The 26,664-nt window shown below is 44.0% G+C and overlaps 1 protein-coding gene and 1 long non-coding RNA gene across 2 annotated transcripts; both read left to right on the forward strand.

Annotated features, from left to right (window-relative positions):
• Positions 1-6,417: 6,417 nt before the first annotated feature.
• LOC138355566 (uncharacterized) lies at positions 6,418-19,800 on the forward strand. The gene is made up of 4 exons (XR_011223971.1): positions 6,418-6,572; positions 9,340-9,483; positions 12,197-12,303; positions 18,245-19,800. It is a non-coding gene; the product is annotated as an uncharacterized lncRNA (long non-coding RNA).
• Positions 19,801-19,803: 3 nt separating this feature from the next.
• Positions 19,804-21,258, forward strand: LOC138355643 (low-density lipoprotein receptor-like). Its single transcript, XM_069310961.1, has 2 exons — positions 19,804-19,826; positions 19,917-21,258. Exons 1-2 carry the CDS (start codon positions 19,804-19,806, stop codon positions 21,256-21,258), a joined length of 1,365 nt encoding a protein of 454 aa, XP_069167062.1.
• Positions 21,259-26,664: the final 5,406 nt, after the last annotated feature.

Raw genomic sequence — 26,664 nt, forward strand, 5'->3', positions numbered from 1 at the left:
GCCTTCTATAATTCTTGCTGGTGCCAGATGCTCCATTCAGGAGTACATTGAGTCGTCGCTGGACGAAAGTGTTGTTAATTACTCTGACACTGAAAAATTTATTTCTAATGTCTCAGTGGCTCATTTGGGTACTATGTTTCCACCTGGGGTCCCCTTGTTCGTGTTCCACCTGTGCTAAAGAGTTTGTCTTTGTCCACCCTGCCAATTCCCCAGAGAATTTTGTAGGTGGTTATCACGTTTTCCCTTACTCTTCTGTTTTCCAGGGACGTAAGGGTCAGCTCCTGTAGCCTTTCCTCGTAGCTCATACCTCTCGGTTCCGGTCCAAGTCTGGCAGCATACTGATGAATTTTCTCTAACTTTGTCTTGTGTATAAATGCATAATTTACTGCATTATACCTAAAAATAATTCTCAAATTATGCTACAATGTACCTGTTGATAACCCTAAAATCATACTTTAATGTTCCTACTAATCTTTGTCAAATTTTCTTACAATATAGAACATTTTAAGAAAACATTTACTTTTTTTTTTTTTTTTTGCTAGAAATTACTTACTTAAAGTTATCTGTTATATTAAAGACCTGCCCAAAATGCTATGTATGCTAGTGGCTTTACAAGAATGTGTAAACATCAATGCCATGTACAGTACTGTACTCTCAAAAACCCACTGTACCTTGTATGTATATATATATATAAAAAAATTGCCGAAAAGAGGCATAGTAGTACCAAGCCTCACTCTAAAGGAATGACTAGAGAGGAAGCTTTGTAAGAAGAGAAGGAAATTACCATGACAGGCCAAAAGAACAGAGTTGGGACAGACTGTGGTATCTTCAGGTGGTAGTTTATGCCTTTTCCAGGTCAAAAAGGACAGCAACACCGGAGGTCTTCACACCAAAACCAGTACGAATATAGACCTCCAAGTTCACCCAGATATCAGTTGTGCTGTGGCACTTGCGAAAGCCAAATTGAGAAGGGGAGAAGTGGTGATAGTGTTCCAAGATCCACATCAAACATTGACCACACATTCAAAATGTTTGCAAACGCAAATTGTGAGTGCTCCAGGTGTTCTGGAGCACTCGAAGATGTCCCTGAAGAATTCCCCGGGTGTCCTGGACCACTCCCGGGTATCCCTGAAGAATCCCCTGGGTGTCCTGGAGCACTCCCAGGTGTCCTGGATCACTCCGAAATGTCCCTGAAGCACTCCCCGATGTCCCTAGAGCACTCCTGGATGTCCCTGGAGCACTCTCGGGTGTCTTGGAGCACTTCCGGGTGTACTAGAGCACTCCCGGATGTCCCTGGAGCACTCCTGGATGTTCTGGAGTACTCCCAGGTGTACTAGAGCACTCCCGGATGTCCCTGGAACACTCCTGGGTGTCCTGGAGCACTCCCGGGTGTCCTGGAGCACTCGCAGATGTCCCTGGAGCACTACCGGGTGTTCTGGAGCACTCCCGAGTGTCCTGGAGCACTCGCAGATGTCCCTGGAGCACTCCTGGGTGTTCTGGAGCACTCCCGGATGTCGCTGGAACACTCCCGGGTGTTCTGGAGCACTCGCAGATGTCCCTGGAGCACTACTGGGTGTCCTGGAGCACTACTGGGTGTCCTGGAGCACTCCCGGGTATCCCTGAAGAATACCCTGGGTGTCCTGGAGCACTCCTGAGTGTCCTAGAGCACTCACAAATGTCCTGGAGCACTCCCAGGTGTCCTGGATCACTCCGAAATGTCCCTGAAGCACTCCCCGATGTCCCTGGAGCACTCCTGGGTGTCTTGGAGCACTCCCAGATGTCCGTGGATTACTGCCGGATGTCCTAGAGTACTCCCGGATGTCCCTGGAGTACTCCCGGATGTCCCTGGAGCACTCCCGGGTGTCCTAGTGCACTCCCTGATGTCCCTGGAGCACTTCCAGGTGTCCTGGAGCACTCCCGGATGTCGATGGAGCACTCCTGGGGTGTCCTGGAGCACTCGCGGATGTCCCTGCAGCACTCCCGGATGTCCCCGGAGCACTCCTGGGTGTCCGGGAGTGCTCCAGGACACCCAGGAGTGCGCCATGACACCCGGGAGTGCTCCAGGGACATTTGGGAATGTTGCAGGGACATCCGGGAGTGCTCCAGGACATCCAGGAGTGCTCCAGGAACATTTGGGAATGCTCCAAAAACATCCGGGAGTCGTCAAGGGCACCCAGTAGCGCTCCAGGGACATCCAGGAGTACTCTAGGACACCCGGCAGTAATCCACGGACATCTGGGAGATCTCCAAGAAACCCGGGAGTGCTCCAGGGATATCCAAGAGTGCTCCCGGAAACCCGAGAGTGCTAAAAAACACCCAGGAGTACTACAGAACACCCAGGAGTGCTTCCGGACACCAAGGAGTGCTCCAGGACATCCAGGAGTTCTCCTGGACAACCAGGAATGCTCCAGGAACATCCAGGAGTGCTCCAGGACATCCAGGAGTTCTCCAGGACAACCAGGAATGCTCCAGGGACATCCAGGAATGCTCCAGGGACATCCAGGGACATCCAGGAGTGCTCCCGGACACCCAGTAGTGCTCTAGGGACATCCGGGAGTGGTCCAGGACACCCAGGGGATTCTTCAGGGATACCCAAGTGTTCCAGGGACATCCAGGAGTGCTCCAGGACACCCAGTAGTGCTCCAGGACACCCTGGAGTGCTCCAAGGACATCAGGGAGTGCTATGCGAAAATATGCCAATTACTGAAAACGGCGGTGGGTCACATTTTGCCCAAACCCCCCCTGCAGTTTTCAAAATATCCGAAACATCCCAAATCCGATACCCGAGCCATATTTTGGAGCCAAATTCTGGCTCTCTGCACGTATTCGCAGTTTGAAATTCCAATCCGGGAGAGCTCCAGAACTCCCCGGGAGTGCTCCAAAGACAACCAGGAGTTCTCCAGGGACATCCAGGAATGCTCCAGGGACATCCAGGAGTGCTCCAGGGACATCCGGGAGTGCTCCAGGGACATCCGGGAGTGCTCCAGGGTCATCCGGGAGTGCTCCAGGATACCCATGAGTGCTACAGGACACCCTGGAGTGCTCCAAGAACACCCTGGAGTGCTCCAAGAACACCCTGGAGTGCTCCAAGGACATCTGGGAGTACTTCAGGACACCTAGAAGTGCTCCAAGGACATCCGGGAGAACTGCAGGACACCCAGGAGTGCTCCAAGGACATCTGGTAGTGCTCCCGGACACCCGGGAGTGTTCCAGGGACGTCCAGGAGTGCTCCAGAACACCCAGGAGTGCTCCAGGGACACCTGGGAGTGCTCCAGGGACACCTGGGAGTGCTCCAGGGACACCTGGGAGTGCTCCAGGGACACCTGGGAGTGCTCCAGGGACACCTGGGAGTGCTCCAGGGACACCTGGGAGTGCTCCAGGGACACCTGGGAGTGCTCCAGGGACATTCGCGAGTGCTCCAGGGACATTCGCGAGTGCTCCAGGGACATTCGCGAGTGCTCCAGGGACATTCGCGAGTGCTCCAGGGACATTCGCGAGTGCTCCAGGGACATTCGCGAGTGCTCCAGGGACATTCGCGAGTGCTCCAGGGACATTCGCGAGTGCTCCAGGGACATTCGCGAGTGCTCCAGGGACATTCGCGAGTGCTCCAGGGACATTCGCGAGTGCTCCAGGGACATTCGCGAGTGCTCCAGGGACATTCGCGAGTGCTCCAGGGACATTCGCGAGTGCTCCAGGGACATTCGCGAGTGCTCCAGGGACATTCGCGAGTGCTCCAGGGACATTCGCGAGTGCTCCAGGGACATTCGCGAGTGCTCCAGGGACATTCGCGAGTGCTCCAGGGACATTCGCGAGTGCTCCAGGGACATTCGCGAGTGCTCCAGGGACATTCGCGAGTGCTCCAGGGACATTCGCGAGTGCTCCAGGGACATTCGCGAGTGCTCCAGGGACATTCGCGAGTGCTCCAGGGACATTCGCGAGTGCTCCAGGGACATTCGCGAGTGCTCCAGGGACATTCGCGAGTGCTCCAGGGACATTCGCGAGTGCTCCAGGGACATTCGCGAGTGCTCCAGGGACATTCGCGAGTGCTCCAGGGACATTCGCGAGTGCTCCAGGGACATTCGCGAGTGCTCCAGGGACATTCGCGAGTGCTCCAGGGACATTCGCGAGTGCTCCAGGGACATTCGCGAGTGCTCCAGGGACATTCGCGAGTGCTCCAGGGACATTCGCGAGTGCTCCAGGGACATTCGCGAGTGCTCCAGGGACATTCGCGAGTGCTCCAGGGACATTCGCGAGTGCTCCAGGGACATTCGAGAGTGCTCCAGGGACATTCGAGAGTGCTCCAGGGACATTCGAGAGTGCTCCAGGGACATTCGAGAGTGCTCCAGGGACATTCGAGAGTGCTCCAGGGACATTCGAGAGTGCTCCAGGGACATTCGAGAGTGCTCCAGGGACATTCGAGAGTGCTCCAGGGACATTCGAGAGTGCTCCAGGGACATCCGAGAGTGCTCCAGGGACATCCGAGAGTGCTCCAGGGACATCCGAGTGCTCCAGGGAAATTTGGAAGTGCTCCAGGGACACCCTGGAGTGCTCCATGGACATCTGGGAGTGCTATGCGAAAATGTTAATTACTGAAAGCTGCGGTGGGTCACATTTTACCCCCCCCCCCCCCCCCTGCAGTTTTCAAAATATCCCAAACATCCAAAATACGATACCCGACCCATATTTTGGAGCCAATTCTGGCTCTCTGCACGTATTCGCAGTTTGAAATTCCGATCCAGGAATGCTCCAGGACACCGTGGGAGTGCTCCAGGACACCCTGGGAGTGCTCCAATGACATCCAGGACACCCATCAAAAGTATCAGTCACCAAGAAATCTATTGAGGGACAGGCGACCGCGTGCTTCTGTGAAAGACTCAAGTACTGACGTTCCCCCTGGCAATATTTTTTTTTTTGCCGATTCTTCCGTCATGTCAACGACTAACCAAATGCCTCCCAACAAAAGTAAAATAAGCCTAAATTTAGGAATACTCTTTGAACGCCCGGCCTATGAAAGTAATAAGTAATTATCAAAAGAAGGCACCAAACCGGGAAGGCTATAGTGTAACAGTTAGGTGATCAGGAGTTGGCTTGTTGTCGGGTTGCATCATGGGCGGGGTCAGCAATCCGATCTTTAGGGAGGGGGGGGGGGAGGTAGGGCGATATAAGCCTAACGTACATGAATACACTGGCTGCCTGTCCCCCGATAATGAATTTTATGCACGATGCATAGTCCAAAAAAAATACAAACCCTTGCCCCAGAATTGCTATTAGATATTCACACTACAAAGCTAATTTTTGTAGTCATGTTAAATATGTTTAATGCAAGATACAGTAAGAATAAACGTTAAATGTGTGGGTGAACCCGCAGGTATATTGTGTTCTGCAAATAAAGAGCCAGATCAGCCTTAAGGACCCCACCTGCTACAGCACATTACCAGTACCAGGGTCACACGAGTGACCCTACAACTTATAGGAATCTTGCATGCAGCTCAGCTTTTATGTTGTACTTTATTATCAATGTCAATATTTAATTTTAAGGTCATGGTTTTAGCTGTTCATGTTCGTAATTCTCAATCCTGGCATTATTGTACCCAGCTACTCAACCTTTGTTTAAAAGCTTCTAGCGATAAACATTACTTTAGAACTGCACAATTTATTCCAGAAGGAAATAATCACAAGGAGGAATCATGCCAGACACTATACAGTAAGGAGGGGGGAAAAAAATGTTACATTAAAAAGGAGAAAAAAAAATATGCAAGGTATTTATATATTTATTAAGCGACAAAAGTTTGCAAGGGAATAACTTAACTGCAGCTTAAAGACCCTCGTAGAGGCGATTGCTTGCTTGGAATGCTCCTTCCAACAGCTCTGAAGTAAAACAATTTAAATAAGTTTAGTGATGTAAAATACACACAAAGGGATGAGGTAGCTCAAGCTATTCTCACCCCGTTCAGCACATCGTGTTAATACATACATATACACATCACAAACAATAAACATATTGACAAACATTCTAAAAGCAAAACAGACTCTGAGTAACCAAAAATGTTCCCATCGTACAGTAACTCTTGACGCTGCACTAGAACACTGAAGACTAAATCCCAAGCAATCAGAGGTCAACGAACGTTAAGTTGTGTCATTAAGCCAACGACTAGAAGCGATTTACTGGTGTGGTTGAGGCTCGCCCTCCTTGTAGGGTTGGTTGTATGGGCGACAAGGGAGGGGGGGTTAACGACCGTAGTTTTGGGGGGGAAGTAGTTAAGTCAGTGGCATTTAACGTTTTCTTATTTCTATAATTATTTATATTGTAATTATCATTAGTATTTCTTTATGTTCTTCAAGAACTTTCATTTAAATGTAATAAAACTTTTGATGCAAATAAAGCACAATACGAGGACGTTTGATAGGATTGTGACGTCATTAATGACGTGGACTGTTCTTATTGGGTAGAACTGATGGTACTGCATGGGCGGCAGCCGGACTGCCGGCCCGCGTTAGTATTTGGCTGACTGTCACTGGACGCGGAGGTCGGGCCCGTCACTCCAGCAACTACACCCAACATGGTATTTAAAGTTAGTAACTCTGCTGTGAGCTTGCAAGTATGGGGCCCATTTGTGCTATATCGTTACTGTTATATTTAGTTTGTCAAAATGTAATTACTTTCCGTGATAATTGTTTGAATAATATATCTATAGATCTGGGAACTTTCCCAAGTAAGGACTATCTCATTGCGAGTAATGTATTCGGTTTAGTGTTGGAAATGTTACGTTATTAATGTGTTCGGAATCTTACTCGCCCCCTCCCCCCTTCCCGTGTAATTTCGAACATGAAGCTTCGCAAACTGATTTAGAGAGTTTTCGTTGTGTAGGGTTTCTATCGATAGTTTTTGCATGTAAAACTATGTAGGGCTTGGCCGTACATACACCTAAATCTTTCCTCTATGCTTTCCTAAAAAATATTAACATTTTGGTCCTGACTATTTGTATATATGGTTTAATAACTAAACTCCTTTCGTCGCCGTCCGTTGGGATGATTGGCTAGGTGTTCACTGGTAAACACTTGCAATAATTTTCATTTTACCAATTTATCGGTTTGCCCGTATTCCACAACCCCCCCCTCCCCCCTTCCCTTCCAGTTGAGTAAAACTAGAATCTTGACGTCAGCAGTTGACATACATGGACAGGGTAATTTGACCATATTATGAAGTCATTTTTTAGTTTTAATAGAAATTACTATATTTTGGCTTTTATATTGATGATCGTCAAAATATATTTTTTTTAATTTAAAGAAAAACGCATGGTATAGCAGTGTATTTAGTTATCTGCAGAAAACTCTAGTTTTAAATGGAAATGCTTTTGAACCTAGGTTGAATACGGCATTTATATGGTATTTTTTTAACTGGTAAATGGTTTAAGCTGTACAATATATATTTACTGATGCTAACTAGGAAGTACTTGAGTAAAATAACAAGTACAAAAGAAAATTGCAAGAGGCCTTTTAAACGCATGCGATAATGGTTTTAATCAACCGAACTCATAACCTTCGAACAATATATTAAGCCCATGCCAATTGTTCCCCTGAGATATGTAAGTTTTCAAACCAATTTCCAAGCCATTATAATTTGTGAATGTTATATTTAAATTTTTGAGCTAAAAGGAAGTTTTAATGCTTAAGTGTGAAGTGCTAAACTGAACACGAATATTTATTTTATTTATATACAAGGTACATTGGGTTTGTGAGAATACATAGCATAGTATTTACAATCTTGTAAAGCCACTAGTACGCGCAGCGTTTCGGGCAGAATGAAAGGGAACGTTAGTGTATGAATAATACTTTGGTGGCTTTAAACTGTAAATAAAAAATTGACGATAGACTATTCATAAATTCACTAGAACGTTCTGTATTAGAATTTCTTACATCCGTTTAGAGCTAAACTTTTCAAAAGATTTTGAATGTCAATAAAGGCCAAGACTATTTAGAAGTACATTTAAATTTTACATTGCCTTCTCTCTAAATCAGGCGTTGGCAACATTTTGCTTACAGCAATGTCAGAGAAGCGAGGGCGGGCAGCATGTATCTATTTAAATAGACTAATATATGAAGGAAAATAACCTCTGATTATTTATTTTGAAGTAAAGTCTAGTCAAGTGTTTAACCATTTACAAAGGACTGACGAGCCTAGAAGCAGTCTTCATAATGACCATTAGTAATATTGGTTCTTGCTTTTCGCAAACTTCACACTCGTGTACATGATCCTTAAAAAAATTTTCAGATCTGACTTTCACATTCGAAATCAAACTGAATTTTATTCTTGACATCGCTGTCAAATTTTGCTTGGAGACCGTGGGTCGGAAAAGTTGGCGGGCTCTAATCATTAAATAAAATGCAATTTTTTGTGCTTGCCTCGTATCTTTTAGAACGGTAAACATGGTATAGTTTGCCAAATAATTTAGTCATGTACTTAAAACGATTTCTAAACTAGCATGGTTTGTACCACTAAGCTTTCATTCGAGTACCCTCTTTAGATCTAATGGGTTTTTCCTGTTTGAATCCCTATGCAATCTTATGTAACTGCAATGAAGAGTCGGGTCAAGTTTGGATGCTGTATATATTTACACCCATATATGCCTGACTTTCATTGTAAATGTTGGGCCTATATAAAGACGGCTTATTATTAGTCCATTATAGTTTAGTTTTAACCAAAATCTGATCATTTAAGTGACAAACTAACTTTCAAAGTTTAGCTGCTTCTCTCGCCTGTTGGATTTATCGTGATGCTAACTAGACAAAGGCCACTCCTCGTTCAGCCAGCTATCTAGTGCCTTAATATGGCCGGCACTAATGTCAGCTGTCACCCCATTCACTTCCATAAAATGTATTAGTTTGGACAATACAGTTGCTTGTACTGATTTCCTAAAATTTTCTGCATTAGTGATCTTAAAAACTGAAGGCACTTTTAAAATCTCGATCTCATTACATCCTAGTCTCGGGGAACCATGAATCCAGTCATGCAATTTCAACACCCGCTGTCATCCGCGAAATTTTTTAGAACACTAATTTTCCCCGATACACCTGGCTCGGCGGAGCGTTTTCATAATTGATTCAACGTGGCTTTAGTGTCCACATAGAGGCCACAACAATGATCTGAGGACCTCGGAGGTCTCCATGGGACTATGGAGACTAATCCAGCAACCCGAAAACTGGTGCTAAAACAATTGATGCATGTATGGAGACATTTGAACCACGCTATATTTTTTTTAACTATTTTTGTGAATAGTGACTGCGTTTACCCAGTTTAAGTGGTGCTTAGATTTTTTGTAATACGTAAAATTTCCCCAGATCCTGTGGAAGTTGGAACACTATTTTTGAAGCTGATAGTGGCAGCAGTCTGCTGGCAAGATGAAAACGTGACACCATGAGGCCACCTAGAATGCAACCTTCAACATACTTTTGCACCTCAAACCTTTGTTGAGGCTCTTTATAGTGAGTATTATAAGTTTTACATTTTTCTTTGAACTATTATAAATTAGATTGTTTTTATAAATTTATACATACGAGTTCTTACATTCTTGTACAGCCACTAGCACGCGTAGAGTTTCGGGCAAGTCCTTAATCCTAATATTAACCGGAATACAAGTCGCCAAATCGTTTAACAACCAGGTACCCATTTTACTGTTGGGTAAACAGAGGCTACAGTTGAAGATTGACGCCCAGTAAATCCTCCCCGGCTTGGATACGATCCTAGGACAAAGCGCTCGTGAAACGCCAGGCGAGTGTCTAGAACAGCTTTGGTTGTTCCTTAGCTTTTGCAGCAATTCTTAAATTTCTTACATCAGCTTAACTCGGGTGTTGATTTCTAGTTTTCTTTGGCGCCTCGTCCTTTGTTACTAGTTCTCTGGACTTTCTCCTGGCTTTCCTTGTTCTTTATTTAGCTTGCCTGCATTCTGTTCATGGGGTTTACTTTTTCGTCTACCACCACCTAGATTGGCATGAACGAACATGAAAGGGTGAACTAGTCTCTTGCCTGCTCATGCTTCCTTAGCTGAGCAGCCCTGCTCTTATAGTGCCGTTGCATTGTTAAGCTGGTCAGTCCCACTATTTCCCTGTGTTGTACTGTTGCCAGATTTGCTTCATCTTGTGCCCCATTTGTGCCATTTTCTGGTCTTTGCATTTCTCGTTTGCTTCTCTTTCCAGACTGTTGCCTCACTTTCCTCTTTAGACATGTCCAATTATTGTACTTTTCCTCGTTCCTCAAATCTCGTCAGCTTGTATTTAATTGGTTTGCTGTTCATAAAAATAACTTGCTGGTTGATTTGTGAAACTTGCCTAGCTTGCAAAACTGCTCTTATTTCCCTTGTTGCGTCTCTGGCTTGAATTTTGTGTAGAATTTTTCATTTTGTTCTGTTTCTCCCTTCGGGCTCTGATAGGTTTAAGATTACCACCACATACACTCCAGCTTCTGCCTTGTACATTTCATGGCTTGGGAAGTTTTTAGTCTCTCTGTTGCCTTTATTATTTTTCCCTCTGAACTTTTTACAAATACTTGTTTGCTGTCTTTTCCCTTCAATCTGTTACTCTTTTCCTGTTTAATTCTCGACTATTATCCTGTCCGCTTCCTTTGTTGCCTGCCTTTACTCATCTAGTTAATATAACCTCTTCACACACTTGTCTCCCTGCTGAGAGATTTCCTTGCTTCAGTTTTACTATTTAATTTTAGGATCAATGTGTAATTTTTGAAGCTGCCTTTGTAGTGAAGTTAAGTCTTCATTCAGTACCTGTTATACTTCTCCCATTCTCTCCACCTCTTCCTGAATTTTTGCATTTCTATAGGTCATCCAGGCTTTGTTTTATTATGCTAGTTGCCTTGCAACTAGCGTTCCTCTAATGAACCTTTTTTTCCTCATTGTTTACATCCCTAGTCCGATCCATATCTTCCCTCCTAGATGTCCCTATAAAACTAACACAACAGGGAGACTAGCTTAGTGTGGCTTGCACTAATTGTCGGACTAAAGTATTTTGTGGGCCCTTAATGATTCGACCATTCATCCGACACCGAATAGGCCTTGGTGGGTAGCGCCTTCGTGCGATGTTCTAATTTCCAGCACCACTCTTGAAGAAATTGGCTATGGCTGCTGCTCTCATCTGCCGCTGTAGGTGGGTTGGGGGGTCACGCTTGCTAGCGGCTGGTGCACGTGTTGGTGGGGGGGGGGGGGGGGAATGGGTGTTTTCATAGACGTGTGCAAGTGTTAGTTACCTGACTTCCATAGTAAGGTCAACATTGACCCTTCTCTACCAGCACCCACAACAGAGCGGATTTTGTTTACACAATTGTACAAGAGTTTTATCGAAATTTCCTTCTAGCGTTGTTTATCACTGCACTCTTTTTAACACGTAGGCCAACAAGGGCTCTCTTTAAGAGTTTATCCCATGCAAAACGAGAAAACCCGGCCTGTGAGGCGTTGTGGTCTTAGTGTGGCGCGGGTAGTGGCGATGGTGGCGGCGGCTATAGTACCAGGATGATTATGCCTAGACCTAGGAGGCAAGTCCTTCAGTAACATGCATGAAAATGCTATTAGTCATGTGTAATTTCTTTTATCCCATCCCCTGCCCCCTTACAGTACCAACTTAGGGTTCCTGCTCAGATCGTTGAGAAAGGCTGTTGTCAGAGATAGGTTTTGGTTCGGTCAGAGGCACGAGGGGTAGGGGCAAGGTGGTACTTCGTGCGTTGGAGAGCTTTTGATGCAGGACTACTACTGTTGAAAAAGGAGAGCTCTTGACTATGTACTTTCTGCTATGGCTCGATCTCTGCCTCCCTCGCTGCCCTATTAGGTCATATCCCATTTTTGGCGGGGGTCAAGTGTACCGTGCAGGTATCCACAACTCTGCATAAAATGTTAGAAATACTAAAAGTAATTTATTAAAATTATTTGCGTTGTTTCCCTCTGATCTGTCCCCTTTCTAGATTTATATTTATTCAGTGAATTAAATCTACTATTTGAGTAATTGATCAAACCTAGTAGTAACGGGACTTGAAAGTACAACATAAAATGTAACTATTTCCCCATGCAGCAGTTACATGTAATAGAACACTGTATACGTACATCTCTTAGCAGTTTAAAGCACAGCAGACTAGACAAATTGATCTGTATTGAATCGTTACATTTGGTTCTTATTGTAACAAGATTAAATTTTACAGAAATATCTGGATTGATGGCATCGATGAACGTGATGAACGTCATCTCGGTGGAAGAGAATGGATACGAGGATATTTAACATTTTGCAGACCAGCTCAACCTTTCAAAAGTAAGACTTTAATTTACTAACTGCTGTGAGAGTGTGGATAGTGAATGAAATAGTACAGTAAATTGCCGAAAAAAGTCAAAAGGGGGGAATGTGTACTGTATCATGTAAGTAAAGGACTGGAGGTGAGCATATGTGGAATTGGCACAGTGCTGATAAGTGCAGTAGGTGCACTGCTAGTAAAGCATGGGTTCACTTTTAATATATTAACGAAAGGGGTATTGTGTATTGATCAAATGACCAGTTGTATGAATGTAAACTGTCCTTTTATCAGATTCATGAATGTGTGACTAAAAAGTGAAGTGGAAATTGTGAATGTGATGCGCTAGGAATGGTTGATAAATTATAAGACCTGGGAGTGACAAGAGGATATTGTACTGGTGCATTTAAAGATCTGGGTAGAGGCTGGGTAGAAGCTGGGAATGCAGGGTATGGAATAGAGGTCGCATGAAACTTTGCCGACACTTGTGTACGGCTGCGAGACAAAAAAAGTGAGTGAACTCAAGAAGATGGTTGTGGTATGGATGGATTGAATGTGTACAGTATGACTATTATAATTGAACTGTTGGGCATGTGACCACAGTTCCTACATTTGCCAGTGCAGTCGGCTGTAATTGGGGACATGTGGATGTAAAATGACTGGTGCATCATGTTCTGTGGAAAACATAGGGTGGTTTCAATGTGTGAATGTTTTAATATAAAGAAGCAAAGTGTGTAGTGCAGTGCATTACAAGTATCCTGGAGATGACTGATAAATTGATCGATAATGAAAAGTTCTCGTATGAAGGTAATGGGGTAAATTTACATGGAGCCTCATGGCCTTTATAGACTTTTATAGACTTTGAAAATGTTTTTAACAAAGCCATAGAGAAGGACTTAAGATCATGCATGGAGTTGGTAGTTCTTTTAAATATTGTGAATTTTTATGAAGGGAGCAGTGTGTTTAAAATAATGGGATACAGACTGGTTTGAAATTAATGTAATAATTATAGTTGGCCAGGAAGCCTGCATCAAGGTCCCCTCCTTCCTTCTCTCTCTCCCTCCCCTCTTCATGCGGGTAGGTGTTCAATCCCCGTACAAGTGGTTGGGCACCGTTCCTTCCCTCCCGTCCCATCCCAAATCCTTATCCTGACCCAGTGCTATATAGTCGTAATGGCTTGGCGCCTTACCCCTAATAGTTCCCTTCCCTTTCTCTCCCCCCATCCCCCCCGATTGAACCTTTTCCTGGATGCAACCCCCATAAGTTTCCTAACTCCCAGGTACCTATCTACTGCTAGATGAACATAAATATTAGTTGGAAAGGATTGACTAACCTGTTCTATCCTGCCCTTGTTCAATATACAATTTCTTGGTAGAAGGGTCTTTGCGCACATCACATTTGGATGCGAGTATATTGTCAGCTTGACTTAGGGTATATGGGACGGCGTGCCAGACCCTCCAAAACACCCTTCGTGCCGGTTAAGACGCAAGGTTACGTGCGGGGCTCTTCCCCGTTCAGTCGCCCTTACTAAGGGAATCCCTGTTGGTTTCTTTGCCTCTTATTATGCGTAAATTTGGCGGGTAGGTTCGTTCAGATTGACGAGGTCGACGGTGGGTTTTATCGTACGCTGGTATTTTTCTGAACCTTAATGATCATCGCTCGGGCGGTCGGTCAAGGGACAACACGACCGTCTCGGCGCGCAGTCACACATCTTAAGTACGCCACCCGTCGGCGAGCACTCTGGCTACGCCTTTTGACGAGGGCAAAGCACAGCACGGGAGCAGCACCACCTCCGTCATGACAGGTGGTTGCTCCCTCGAGCACCAGTAACAAACACGGCGGCTGCTGCTTCCGCCGCCCCCAGCCAACGCGCTGAAAACCCGAATTTGGCCGTCTAGCTGCTTGCGCCAGACACGCCACCGCTTCGGTTTCAGCAAGGGTTGCACAACTATGGCAACTGCTACCACTGCGAGCCGACGGTCAGTAGGGTGAACATACCAACGAAATAATATACTATGCGCATTCGCATCTCATACATGCACTGTGTACTTATTTATTGGACTCAATCATAAGCGTTACTCTTTCGCGAACTATGCTAGGCCAAAGTAAATAAAATCCGGCTGAGTTCGTCCGTAGAGTGATAGGCGGGAGTATCTTAGTTGGCGGCTCCACCTTAATGGGGAGTAGGCGGTCTACCCTGCTGAGGTCGAACCCTCAGGCGTTAAAGTTCTCTGGCACTATCTCGGGACGCATGTCGCTTCCGACCCGGTCCTCTAGCCATCCCTTGTGCTATACAGTCCACGGAGGGTGGAAACTGGCGGCTTGCTACATTTTTTTTTTTTTTTTTTTTTTTTTTTTTTTTATTTATATATATATAAATAAATATATATATATATATATATATATATATATATATATATATATATATATATATATATATATATATATATATATATATACATACATACACATATACAAGAGTTGTTACATTCTTGTACAGCCACTAGTACGCGTAGCGTTTCGGGCAGGTCCCTGGAATACGATCCCCTGCCGCGAAGAATCTTTTTTTCATCCAAGTACACATTTTACTGTTGCGTTAAACAGAGGCTACAGTTAAGGAATTGCGCCCAGTAAATCCTCCCCGGCCAGGATACGAACCCATGACATAGCGCTCGCGGAACGCCAGGCGAGTGTCTTACCACTACACCACGGAGACTGCTATATTTCTGTGGAACACTTCGATCCGCAGCAGATAAGTTTTTTGAAATGAGGGCAGGCCTCTGTTGCTGAAATAAGACAAAGTGCCTTTTTCACAGCATGTGTGCTAGGGGCTCGTTTGTCAAATATTATGAGGACTCCTGTTTGCCACCTGCCTCCTGGCATATTTACATGCGGGGCAGTGGCGCGTGTCGTTCCCCAGTGAGGACAAAAGCGCATCGTTTAGCCTGCCAAAGAGCAAAATTGGAGTTCGTTCATTGTATGAAAGTTACTTGATCAGGTACCCACCCACCCCTCTAAGTTTCACCTTGAGATGGTGGGGAAGGAAAGTCTTGTGTACGACCAGTCAGTGTGTGTGGGGGGGTGGGAGGGTTCCTCACACCACCACCTACCTCGCAACCCATCCCTCTGGGTGTTGTATATTCATAACTGAACCTGTAAGGATCCTGTTGTGGTCATCAGACCACTCGCAGGAGGGGTTGCCCGTGGGGAGCCGCCCTTGGAGGCGAGTTGGGTGTCCAGATTGGTGATAAAGGATATGATGCTGTAAGATGCCCTTGTTAAAAAGGGGAATGGTGCAGTTTGAGATAGTGCCCCTTCCTGCAGTGGCCAGCCCTTGGCCTCTCGCTACCCTGGTAATGTATGCGAGGCGTATTTTTCCCAGAGGTCTGCCGTCTTAAGTCTGACAAGTTTTTCCCGTGCTTTGAATCGCTCTTTTCTTCCCTTTCCTCAGTTCCACAAGTCTCAGACTTGAACCTCCACCAGCTCTCCCTCTTCTTTATCTGAGGCCGAGGGTGTTCATCAATGATCACCAACTGGCATCCGATTCAGATTTGATATCCTAAGGACTTGGAAAGGATGGGGAAGGGAGAGGGATGGGGGCGGTGAAATTCTTGGAAGAGGATTTGGATGTGGAGATAGCAGAGGCTTGATAGTTTGGTGGCCTATTCACCATGGGTTGGCATGATGTATTGATCTTGGCTTAGAGCTTTATTTACGTTCTCTTGTTCTTATTCTGCGGCAGGAGGCTAGTGCTGAGGTGGTTGGCTGTTGGTCCTAGTTTGTGAGGTGCTCTATCTTGCTTGGAGGAGGCGTCTTCTCTATTGAGTTGGACTGTGGTCTATTGACTAAAATTTGATGTATCTTCGGTGTTCGCACATCACCTGTGGTAGCAGGGTTCCTTCCGGGTCTTCGGATTCGTAGGTGATTTCAGTTCCCTCAATTGGACGGTATTTTAGGTCGATGTACTTCAGGTAGTAGAGGTGATTCGATTTCTGAATCAGTGTGATGGTCCATTGTGTTGTGGACAAGCATTCTGATGTGAAATTTGTTTGGGTTCTTGTTGGCGATGATCCGGTTGCATTTTAGGGCCATTTGTCTTGTACTGCTGTTACCATGGAAGTTGGCTTCAGCTGCGATGAAGACAGTAACAGGACCATCTCCTGTCAACCTTGCGTTTCCTGCCTTCATCGGGTTCGATATAGGAGATTTAAAGTTCCTCGTCGTTCGCTGGTTGAGTTGCTGGTTCGGTTGCTGTTGCAGCTGCTTGATCTTAGTTTGCCTTTGTCGGTTTTAGGCGCACGTCAGCGGTGGGAGTTGAGGTAACCAATGGGTGCTGGGCTCTCGGGTCTGAAGTGGTTTGGGTTGGTGCAGTAGTTGGTGCTTGAGTAGTTTGTGCTGCTAGCATTGCTGTCAGTTCCACCACGTGTCGTTGATATTGTTGCTTGATACTTTATTGGTACGGTTGCTGTTCGGGTCTGCCCTCATTGAGTTGAGGTAGCTTGCGGAGGCAGTATTAGGTCTACTGGAACCGACATCTTGGGTAGACCGTTTGCAGCAAGCAGTCTGTCGAGTATCTTCACGTACTTGGCAATGTCTGTTCTTGCTAGCTTCTCTGCAAGGTGAATCAGTACAGGGACCAGGGTGATGGCAGCAGAGGCCGCTGATTGATTGGTTGATGACCTGGTGGACTGGGCTGCCGTCGCCTGTGAATTGGGGCCCCAGTAAGTCTGTGCAGACTGTTGAAGCAGTGGAGTTGGGTCGAGTTGGGAACGTCGTGACTTTGTTGAAGCTCGCCGGCTGATGTGAGGGGTGTCGATTTCTGAATTTCTTCAGTTTCTCTTGGACAGTCCAAGGAAACTGTGGTATGTGGTCCTTCACAGTTGATGCACCGATGAGTGGTCGACTGGAAGACTTTGTAATGATTTTCAGTGCAGATGTTCCACTTTTCCTGTGTCTAGTGCCTGGTGTAGTGGTCGTAATTGTAGTATTGGCATAGGTGGTAGCGTTCTTTTTTTTACGGTGTCTGGGATGATTGATATGTCGAGGCATCTGAAGCCGTTTTCCACTGCTTGGGTTTGCTGCTGCAGCAGCTGTAGAGTTCAGAGCAAGTTATCATGGATTCGGCTGACAAATTTTTCTATCAGCCAGATAGCGACGGGTAGGCAAGATGATCAGTTCAGCATTTCGAAGGGCATCATGATGTTCTGGAGCAGTTGTTCCAGAGCTTCCTCGCTTCAGTTCTGCGCCGACGTCCACTGGTGCTGCGTTGGTGATAACTATTTTCGATAGTATCTGGGACCGGGTGAAGTTGGTTTAACATCGAAACCGGACTTTAATCCGGTAAATCATAGCAAAATCTCTATGCCTTAATGCACATCTCAGAAAACCTACCGTTTCTTCCCGGTACAGTGCACCAGCTGGGAGTGGGGTTTAACCTTCGAGTGAGTGTTTTGTCTTTATTCCTTATACCGTTTATGCCCAACTGGAGTTCCACCCTTTCCAGTCTTCTCGCAACATTTGCAGCACTTCTCCACCTCCTCCCACTTCTACAACCACTGTGACCTTCACCTTTGACCTAGTCTTCCTTCTCAGCCCTAACCTGTTTTTTCATTCTCCCAGACAAATGTCCCTCAAAGTTGGAATCCATCCTCATTCCAGCCATCTGTTTTGTCTGCTCTTGTTCTCCCTCCTCACCCGAGACTCTCACAATATCTTGCACACATCAAACACAAACCTGGTTCCTCTAACTCCCCAGTAGGTATCACTTTTAATTTCCACTTGTCTATTCCTGCATCCTATCTCTGTAGTAGAGTAGGCCAACATTGCTATGAGAGTTTCCATACCTATGAAATTTAGAAGAAAAGGTCATCTAAATTTCATAATGGTTAAAGAATTGTCAAAATTTCTTCCATGCAATAAAACTAGATTGATTTGTGAATACTAATATAGTAATTTTAATTCCAGGTGCAGTATAGCAGTAAAGATGAAGAGGTATAACACAAGATGAACACAAAATTGAAGATGAACACGCTACATTGCATCACCCTTATTCCATTTTTGTAATAGGATAGAATAGTTCCATATATAAAGGTAGCTTTATTAGTGTAATGGGCAAATGGTTAGACGTGAAGTTAACTACATTAAATTAGGGGATGATGCTTCCTAAAATGAATTAAGTTGTAATTTAACATTTTCTTAATTCACCAGCCCATCCTAAAATAAGTACTAAATTATTTCAACTAAATAGTTTACTGGAGTGATGAATCACCAGAAAGTTGACTTATTGTATTAAATTTGGACAAAATGTAAAAAAATTTTAACCAACAAATATAAGGCTGCCTAGCATTACTAGACCAAATATTGTAATGCCTAATATAACATTTTCAAAAAGAAATCACACTAATGTGACGTACTGTAAATTAATGAAAAGATTAAAACAAGGTGACTTGAACCAGTGATGTAGGATGATTTTAAACTCGGCTGTAATAACTCTTGAACCGTGACTTTGCAAGTTATGCACCCCTGGGATTCCATTGAAACCACACAAATTCTGGAGGGTTATACTGAAGCCAGTCAATTTACCAACACCAGTGTGCTTTAGTGTTATTTTAGTTGAGATCCAGCTTCGGCATAGTTAAACTACTTGCACGGAAGCACACCAGTGTACTTGTGCAGTGTAAAACCTGGATTGGCTTTAGTGGAAGCCTCCAGAATTCCTGTGGAATCCCAGGTTGTATAATGTACTCACAGTACAGGTGTAAGGTGCATGGCTGGAAATTCCATCATTAGTTCTTCAGTTGGTCAGAAGTTTTCTAATAAATTTGCTGTACTGTGAACAAATTCACAAGTGCCGTGATGAGTTCAAACCTACATCTGGGGTGATTCCAGATGCGCCGTAGTCGATTGTGCTACAATATGGTCAAATTGCAATCAGGAGTGCTGCTACCGTCATACAAATCCTGCAGCCTCCGAGACAAACGGGTTTTACACAATTTCCCCATGCACTTGGGCTGTCAAAAAGCTATTGACACTTTTGGCCCTTATTGCTTGAGAGCCTTGGGGAATTGTGTAAAACCCATGGTCTCTCTTGGAGAGGCTGCAGGATCTGTGAGGGCAGTAGCACTCCTGATTGCAATTTTGACCATGTCATGGCACAACAAACCAAGGCGCATCTGGGATCATCCCAGACGTAGGTTTAAACCCTCAACACGGCCCTTATGAATTTGATCATTTGATGTATCTCTATTGTGCTTTGTGTAAACCATACTGTGTGATGTAAGTTTGGTTTTGTGTATTTCTGGTGCTATTTAGCCTACCCGGCTTGGTGCCTTCTTTGATAATTGTGTATTTCTGGAAGATCCGTCTATAGACTCTAGGATATTTAGCCTACTGTATAGGAAATTAATGGTATAAAATGATTTACTGGTCTACCATCAGTAAATAGGAATTTGTCAGTTACAAATGTAATCATTTCAGGTATAGTAGTAAGAATAAACAAAAATAAAAAAAATTGGGATACAGGGATGTATTTTACATTATCCTTTTAGCCCCTCATTGTTTTAGGACAGTTGGGTTCGACTGTGTCGACGGGTTCGACTGTGATTCCTTCCCGAGTTTCGGACAAGGAACTCTGCAGTCATATTATAAAAAAGTTCGACTGTGTCGACGAGTTCGACTGTGTCGACGAGTTCGACTGTGTCGACGAGTTCGACTGTGTCGACGAGTTCGACTGTGTCGACGAGTTCGACTGTGTCGACGAGTTCGACTGTGTCGACGAGTTCGACTGTGTCGACGAGTTCGACTGTGTCGACGAGTTCGACTGTGTCGACGAGTTCGACTGTGTCGACGAGTTCGACTGTGTCGACGAGTTCGACTGTGTCGACGAGTTCGACTGTGTCGACGAGTTCGACTGTGTCGACGAGTTCGACTGTGTCGACGAGTTCGACTGTGTCGACGAGTTCGACTGTGTCGACGAGTTCGACTGTGTCGACGAGTTCGACTGTGTCGACGAGTTCGACTGTGTCGACGAGTTCGACTGTGTCGACGAGTTCGACTGTGTCGACGAGTTCGACTGTGTCGACGAGTTCGACTGTGTCGACGAGTTCGACTGTGTCGACGAGTTCGACTGTGTCGACGAGTTCGACTGTGTCGACGAGTTCGACTGTGTCGACGAGTTCGACTGTGTCGACGAGTTCGACTGTGTCGACGAGTTCGACTGTGTCGACGAGTTCGACTGTGTCGACGAGTTCGACTGTGTCGACGAGTTCGACTGTGTCGACGAGTTCGACTGTGTCGACGAGTTCGACTGTGTCGACGAGTTCGACTGTGTCGACGAGTTCGACTGTGTCGACGAGTTCGACTGTGTCGACGAGTTCGACTGTGTCGACGAGTTCGACTGTGTCGACGAGTTCGACTGTGTCGACGAGTTCGACTGTGTCGACGAGTTCGACTGTGTCGACGAGTTCGACTGTGTCGACGAGTTCGACTGTGTCGACGAGTTCGACTGTGTCGACGAGTTCGACTGTGTCGACGAGTTCGACTGTGTCGACGAGTTCGACTGTGTCGACGAGTTCGACTGTGTCGACGAGTTCGACTGTGTCGACGAGTTCGACTGTGTCGACGAGTTCGACTGTGTCGACGAGTTCGACTGTGTCGACGAGTTCGACTGTGTCGACGAGTTCGACTGTGTCGACGAGTTCGACTGTGTCGACGAGTTCGACTGTGTCGACGAGTTCGACTGTGTCGACGAGTTCGACTGTGTCGACGAGTTCGACTGTGTCGACGAGTTCGACTGTGTCGACGAGTTCGACTGTGTCGACGAGTTCGACTGTGTCGACGAGTTCGACTGTGTCGACGAGTTCGACTGTGTCGACGAGTTCGACTGTGTCGACGAGTTCGACTGTGTCGACGAGTTCGACTGTTATTCCTTCTCGAGTTTCAGACAAGGAACTCTGCAGTCATATTATAAAAAAGTTTGACTGTGTCGACGAGTTCGACTGTCATTCCTTCCCGAGTTTCAGACAAGGAACTCGGCAGTCACACTATAGACTGTGTCGACAAATTCGACTAAAAAACAAAAAAAAAAAAAACTATTTTATACATTCATTCTAAACATTAAGCCCATGAACTTGAATGACTAAAGAACCAAGACAAAGTTAGGCACAAATCAAAGTATAGCATATAAATATTCATTTGAAAATGTTATTAGCTGCTTAACTGAGACTTGCTTCTACTTTTTATTTAATTGCTTAAATAACATTTGCAAGTATTATTAGCTGATTTATTTATAAATATATTAAATGCAAAGAAATGTCAAGTTTACATTTGTTTGCCTAATATAGTACATGTATAATAGGAAAAAAAAAAAAAAAGGCAGCTATGAATCTCCATAAAATTCCTAAAAATTGACAATATAAAAACCCATACTTGGTGTAATTCTTTACACCAAGTCTTTTGTATTAACCCGAGTGCTCTGTCAAGGTTTAATTATATGGTTAATGCAAGAGTTGCATCTTGACTAATGATTAGTCAAGATGCATCTTGACTAATGATTAGTCAAGATGCTTGACTAATCATTAGTCAAGAGTTGCATCTTGACTAATGATTAGTCAAGATGCAAGTCTTATTCCTAACCACATACTGACAAAGCAATATTTAGTGGGAAAGTGCAAAACAATCTTGGCTCAAATTACATAAACGTTAGACTATCCTTACCATTACTTGGACTTCAATCTTAAATTAATCCCACCAGAAGATATTTGACATTTACAACCAATCCTATGTACACTCAACATGTAACATTGTTTAAGGCTTATTTGCCATTTATTCCCCCCCCCCCCCCTTGCCAATGGCATTTCCAATATATTCTGAAATTTGTGCCATTTAGCATATATATATATAAATTGGGTATAAATATACCCAAACACCACTACCCATACACTGTATCATGTACCACATGACTAGAGGTATTTTAGCTATGCAGGCGATGAGTCACAATAACGTGGGTAAAGTAAGTTGACCAGACCACACACTAGAAGGTGAAGGGACAACGACGTTTCAGTCCGTCCTGGACCATTCTCAAGTCACAATCGAATTGAGAATGGTCCAGGACGGACCGAAACGTCATCGTCCCTTCACCTTCTAGTGTGTGGTCTGGTCAACGTATTCTAGCCATCACATAAGCTTAAGAACATATCCTGTAAAACTCTATAAATGTTTCAACACTCATTGAGACAGGCAATGTAATAGCCCTTAATTTTAAGTACAGAGGTTAGCTTTTACATGCATACACTGCACATAAGCAGATGAAGTCACAATAACAGGCTGAAATTTTTTACCAAATCACACTAGAAATTGAGGAGACAATGACGATAATGGTCCAGGATGAACAAGTAGATTGTGATGAGACAAAGGAAGCTAGGGCAATAAATAGGCAAGAGAGAGATGAGATGGAAATCTTAGAGGGATAAGATCAAGGCAAAAGGTATGGAAGGTAAGGTGTAATAAAGTGTGTAATAATAGGAATAAGAAAGGGATTGTAAGAGAAAACAAGAGAAAGAAGCCAGGGTAGGTTTATCTTTCTTTTTCTCGTTTTCTCTTACGATCCCTTTCTTATTCCTATTATTACACACTTTATTACACCTTGCCTTCCATACCTTTTGCCTTGATCTTATCCCTCTAAGATTTCCATCTCATATCTCTCTTGCCTATTTATTGCCCTTGCTTCCTTCGTCTCATCACAATCTGACGTTTTGGTCCATCCTGGACCATTCTCAAGTCGCAATCGACTTGAGAATGGTCCAGAGTTACCGAAACGTCGTTGTCTCTTCAATTTCTAGTGTGTGGTTTAGTCACCACTGCACACAAGCAATTTAACAGTTACAGCTTCTATTAGTAACAAGTGGTGATGATACAGAGTGATTGCCAGTATGGTTTCAGGGCAGTCCGTGGGTGCCACAAAGCTCCCATAGCTACAGGAGCTGATGGATATGGGTGCCTAATGAAAACAATTTGGCTCTCACTAATGATTATTGTTCACCCTAAACTTGTCCTGTGAGCAGTAGTGAAAAGTATTACAAAAAGGGCACAAATCTTTGAAACTAGTAAAAATACCCTTTGAGGTTTTATAAAGTCACCTAACCTGCACACCTTAATTACAGTACAGCTAATAATATTTCTTGCAGTGCAGTATTATGAATTCATAACACATTCACAGCCCTGAATGAAATTAATGAATAACTATACCAACAAGCTGTAGCTGCTGCCTTCTCAATTAAGTACTTTGTTCACACAGGACTATTGACAGAAAAAATTTACACATTTCTATGTTAAAACTCACATAAAAGTATATTTTAGTACTCGAGGACAAGCAGGAATATAAAATCAGTAAGCTGCCTAATTTCGTAACCAATCAAAAACATTTAACAATTGCAAAAGTTTCATCAGCTTCACCACAACAGTCGCATTTCTAGATACAATTTCCATAGGGCATCTGGAAATTAAAAAAAAATGTGTTAGTACAAAGTTTTCACTATACTAAATAGCTATGGAAGACTTACGGTTTGGTATGACCAACACCAATTTTCTAGACAATTGTTACATGAACTTTTGTAAACAAAGTACTTGCATAGTCTAAGGTAAGGTAAGGTAATTATCAAAAGAAGGCACCAAACCGGGATTGCATAGTCTAAGAATACAATGTCTTTGCACAAAACTTTTGCAGTGCCCAATGCATTAGTAATTAATAACTGGTATTAAGAGGCATTAACAGTATTGATAATCAGTACCTAATGTCTAAACTTTCATAGGAATAAGGGACACTATGGCATTTAAGAAATGGAAGGGGAAAAAGAGTGAGAGAAGAGGAGAAAGAGGGGGGGGAGAGAAGAAGAATAAGAGAGGGGAGAAGAAAAAGAGGGGGGGGGGGAAGAGAAGAAAGATAGGGGGGGAGAGAAGAAGAAAAAGAGGGGGGGAAGAGAAGAAGAAAGAGAGGGGGGGAGAGAAGAAGAAAAAGAGGGGGGGAAGAGAAGAAGAAAGAGAGGGGGGGAGAAGAAGAAGAAAAAGAGGGGGGGGGGGAAGAGAAAAAGAGGGGGGGGGGGAAGAGAAAAAGAGAGGGGAGAGAAGAAAAAGAGGGGGGGAGAGAAGAAAAAGAGGGGGGGAGAGAAGAAAAAGAGGGGGGGGAGAGAAGAAAAAGAGGGGGGGGGAGAGAAGAAAAAGAGGGGGGGGAGAGAAGAAAAAGAGGGGGGGGGAGAGAAGAAAAAGAGGGGGGGGGGAGAGAAGAAAAAGAGGGGGGGGGGAGAGAAGAAGAAAAAGATGGGGGGGGGAGAGAAGAAGAAAAAGATGGGGGGGGGAGAGAAGAAGAAAAAGATGGGGGGGGGAGAGAAGAAGAAAAAGATGGGGGGGAGAGAAGAAAAAGAGGGGGGGGGAGAAGAAAAAGAGAGGGGGAAGGTGTGTCGAAGACCATACTCAACTTACAAATGTGTATTTCCAACAAAATTGCTATATACATACTAGAATTTATAACACAAAAGTGTAGACACTGCCTAGAGCTGTAGCCGTTATTCTCCAATGTTCTTTGACTGATAGACTAATGAAATAATTAAGCATTTACACTTCACTGTTACAGCATAAAAAATAACATACACCTCAACCATAAGGGATGTAGTGTTCCTTCATGTATATAAATATCACTTCCATTTATTTGTTCATGAACTGTGCACTGCTCACAATCCCCCACCATCTTCGACACTATATATCGACCTTTAGTCCTCCCCCCCCCCCCTCCACACCTCCCCTCAAATTAACATGCTACAGCATCAACATTTATCCATAAACATGCTCTAAATCTAGTCACTTGTGAACCTGTCTATTTATTATGCTCGATTTTCTGTTCACATGATTCCATTCCAGCTATTATCAACTATTCCTTCAATTTGAGCAAGTCTAGCTTTCATAAACTTAAGCACCCGTCGTTCATGCTAAGCACCCAGCAAACCATACTAGCAGTCTTCCCAATGCAGCTAGGAGATGAGCAGTTCTATTGCGTGTCTCCATTCCCTGCCGGAACTTGGGCCTTTTATTTATTTTTTTATTTAATTTATTTATATACATGCTACATTGTGTTTATGAGTACATAGCACTGATGTTTTTACATTCTTGTAAAGCCACTAACGTGCATAGCATTTTGGGCAGGTCTTTAATCTAAATGTTAAGCAAGTAATTTCTAGCAAAATTTAAAAAATATTAACAGGTACATTGTAAGAAAATTTGACAAAGATTAGTAGGTACATTAAAGTAAAATTTGAGGGTTATCAACAGGTACATTGTAGCATAATTTTAGGATTATTTCAAGGTATAATGCAGTGAAATATGCATTCAATATAACAACAACGATATAAGATGACAGCAATAATTACAATGGTGAAGTTGTATCTCTTTGGTACATATTGTATATTTAGGGGGATTGGGTAGCACAAGATACAGTGAGAGTTTAAAGCACTAGGTAGAAAACTATGATGATGAAATAAGGTACTTTTTGGCTTTATTTTTGAACAATGCAAAAGCTGGACAGCTTTTCAATTCATTAGGCAGTGAGTTCCATAGACTAGGTCCTTTATTTGCATAGTGTGTTTACACAGATTAAGTTTGACTGGAGATATCGGATATATTTATTTCTGGTGTGGTGATTATGAGTTCTATTACATCTGGCCAGGAATATTTTCAGAACAGTGTTTGGATTTAAGAACAGGGTTGTGTAAATGTCACAAGATAATGTGTGGAGAGAGCTTACATTTAGCATGCTTAGGGATTTAAACAGCGGGGCCGAGTGTTGTCTGAAAGCAGAGTTTGTTATAGTTCCGATAGCAGATTTTTGCAGTGGCTGAACCCCATGCATAGATACCATATTTAAGATGGGGATAGATTAGCGTGTAGTATAATGTTTTTTTTAATTTTGCTAGAAATTACCTTCTTAAAATAATGTTAGATTAAGAATCTGCCCAAAACGTTATGAGTGCTAGTGGCTTTTCAAGAATGTATAACTTCCAAGCCTCTGTATTCTAATAAAGTCAATGTACCTTGTATATAAATCAATTTTAGAAAGTATACCAACCATTTGAGACTTCGTTTATGTAGGTTTACAGTCCCCCGTGGTGTAGTGGTCAAGACACTCGCCTGGCATTTCGCGAGCGCTTTGTCCTGGGTTCGTATCCTAGCCAGGGGGGGGGGGGGGAATTTACTGGGAGCAAATTCTAACTATAGCCTCTGTTTAACTCAACAGTAAAATGGGTACCTGGTTGTTAAACAATTTTTCACAGGGTCGTATTTCAGGAAACATAGAATTAAGGACTTTCCCAAAATGCTATGTGTACTAGTGGTTGTACAAG

This window comes from Procambarus clarkii, chromosome 68 (genome assembly GCF_040958095.1).
Source record: "Procambarus clarkii isolate CNS0578487 chromosome 68, FALCON_Pclarkii_2.0, whole genome shotgun sequence".
NCBI lineage: Eukaryota > Metazoa > Arthropoda > Malacostraca > Decapoda > Cambaridae > Procambarus > Procambarus clarkii.

Excerpts from the sequence above, each read along its gene's own strand:
- LOC138355643 (XM_069310961.1), top strand. The coding sequence starts at position 19,804 with ATGTATTTTACATTATCCTTTTA. Across the intron at positions 19,827-19,916 it reads TATTTTACATTATCCTTTTA|TCATATTATAAAAAAGTTCG; the intron begins GCCCCTCATTGT and ends GGAACTCTGCAG.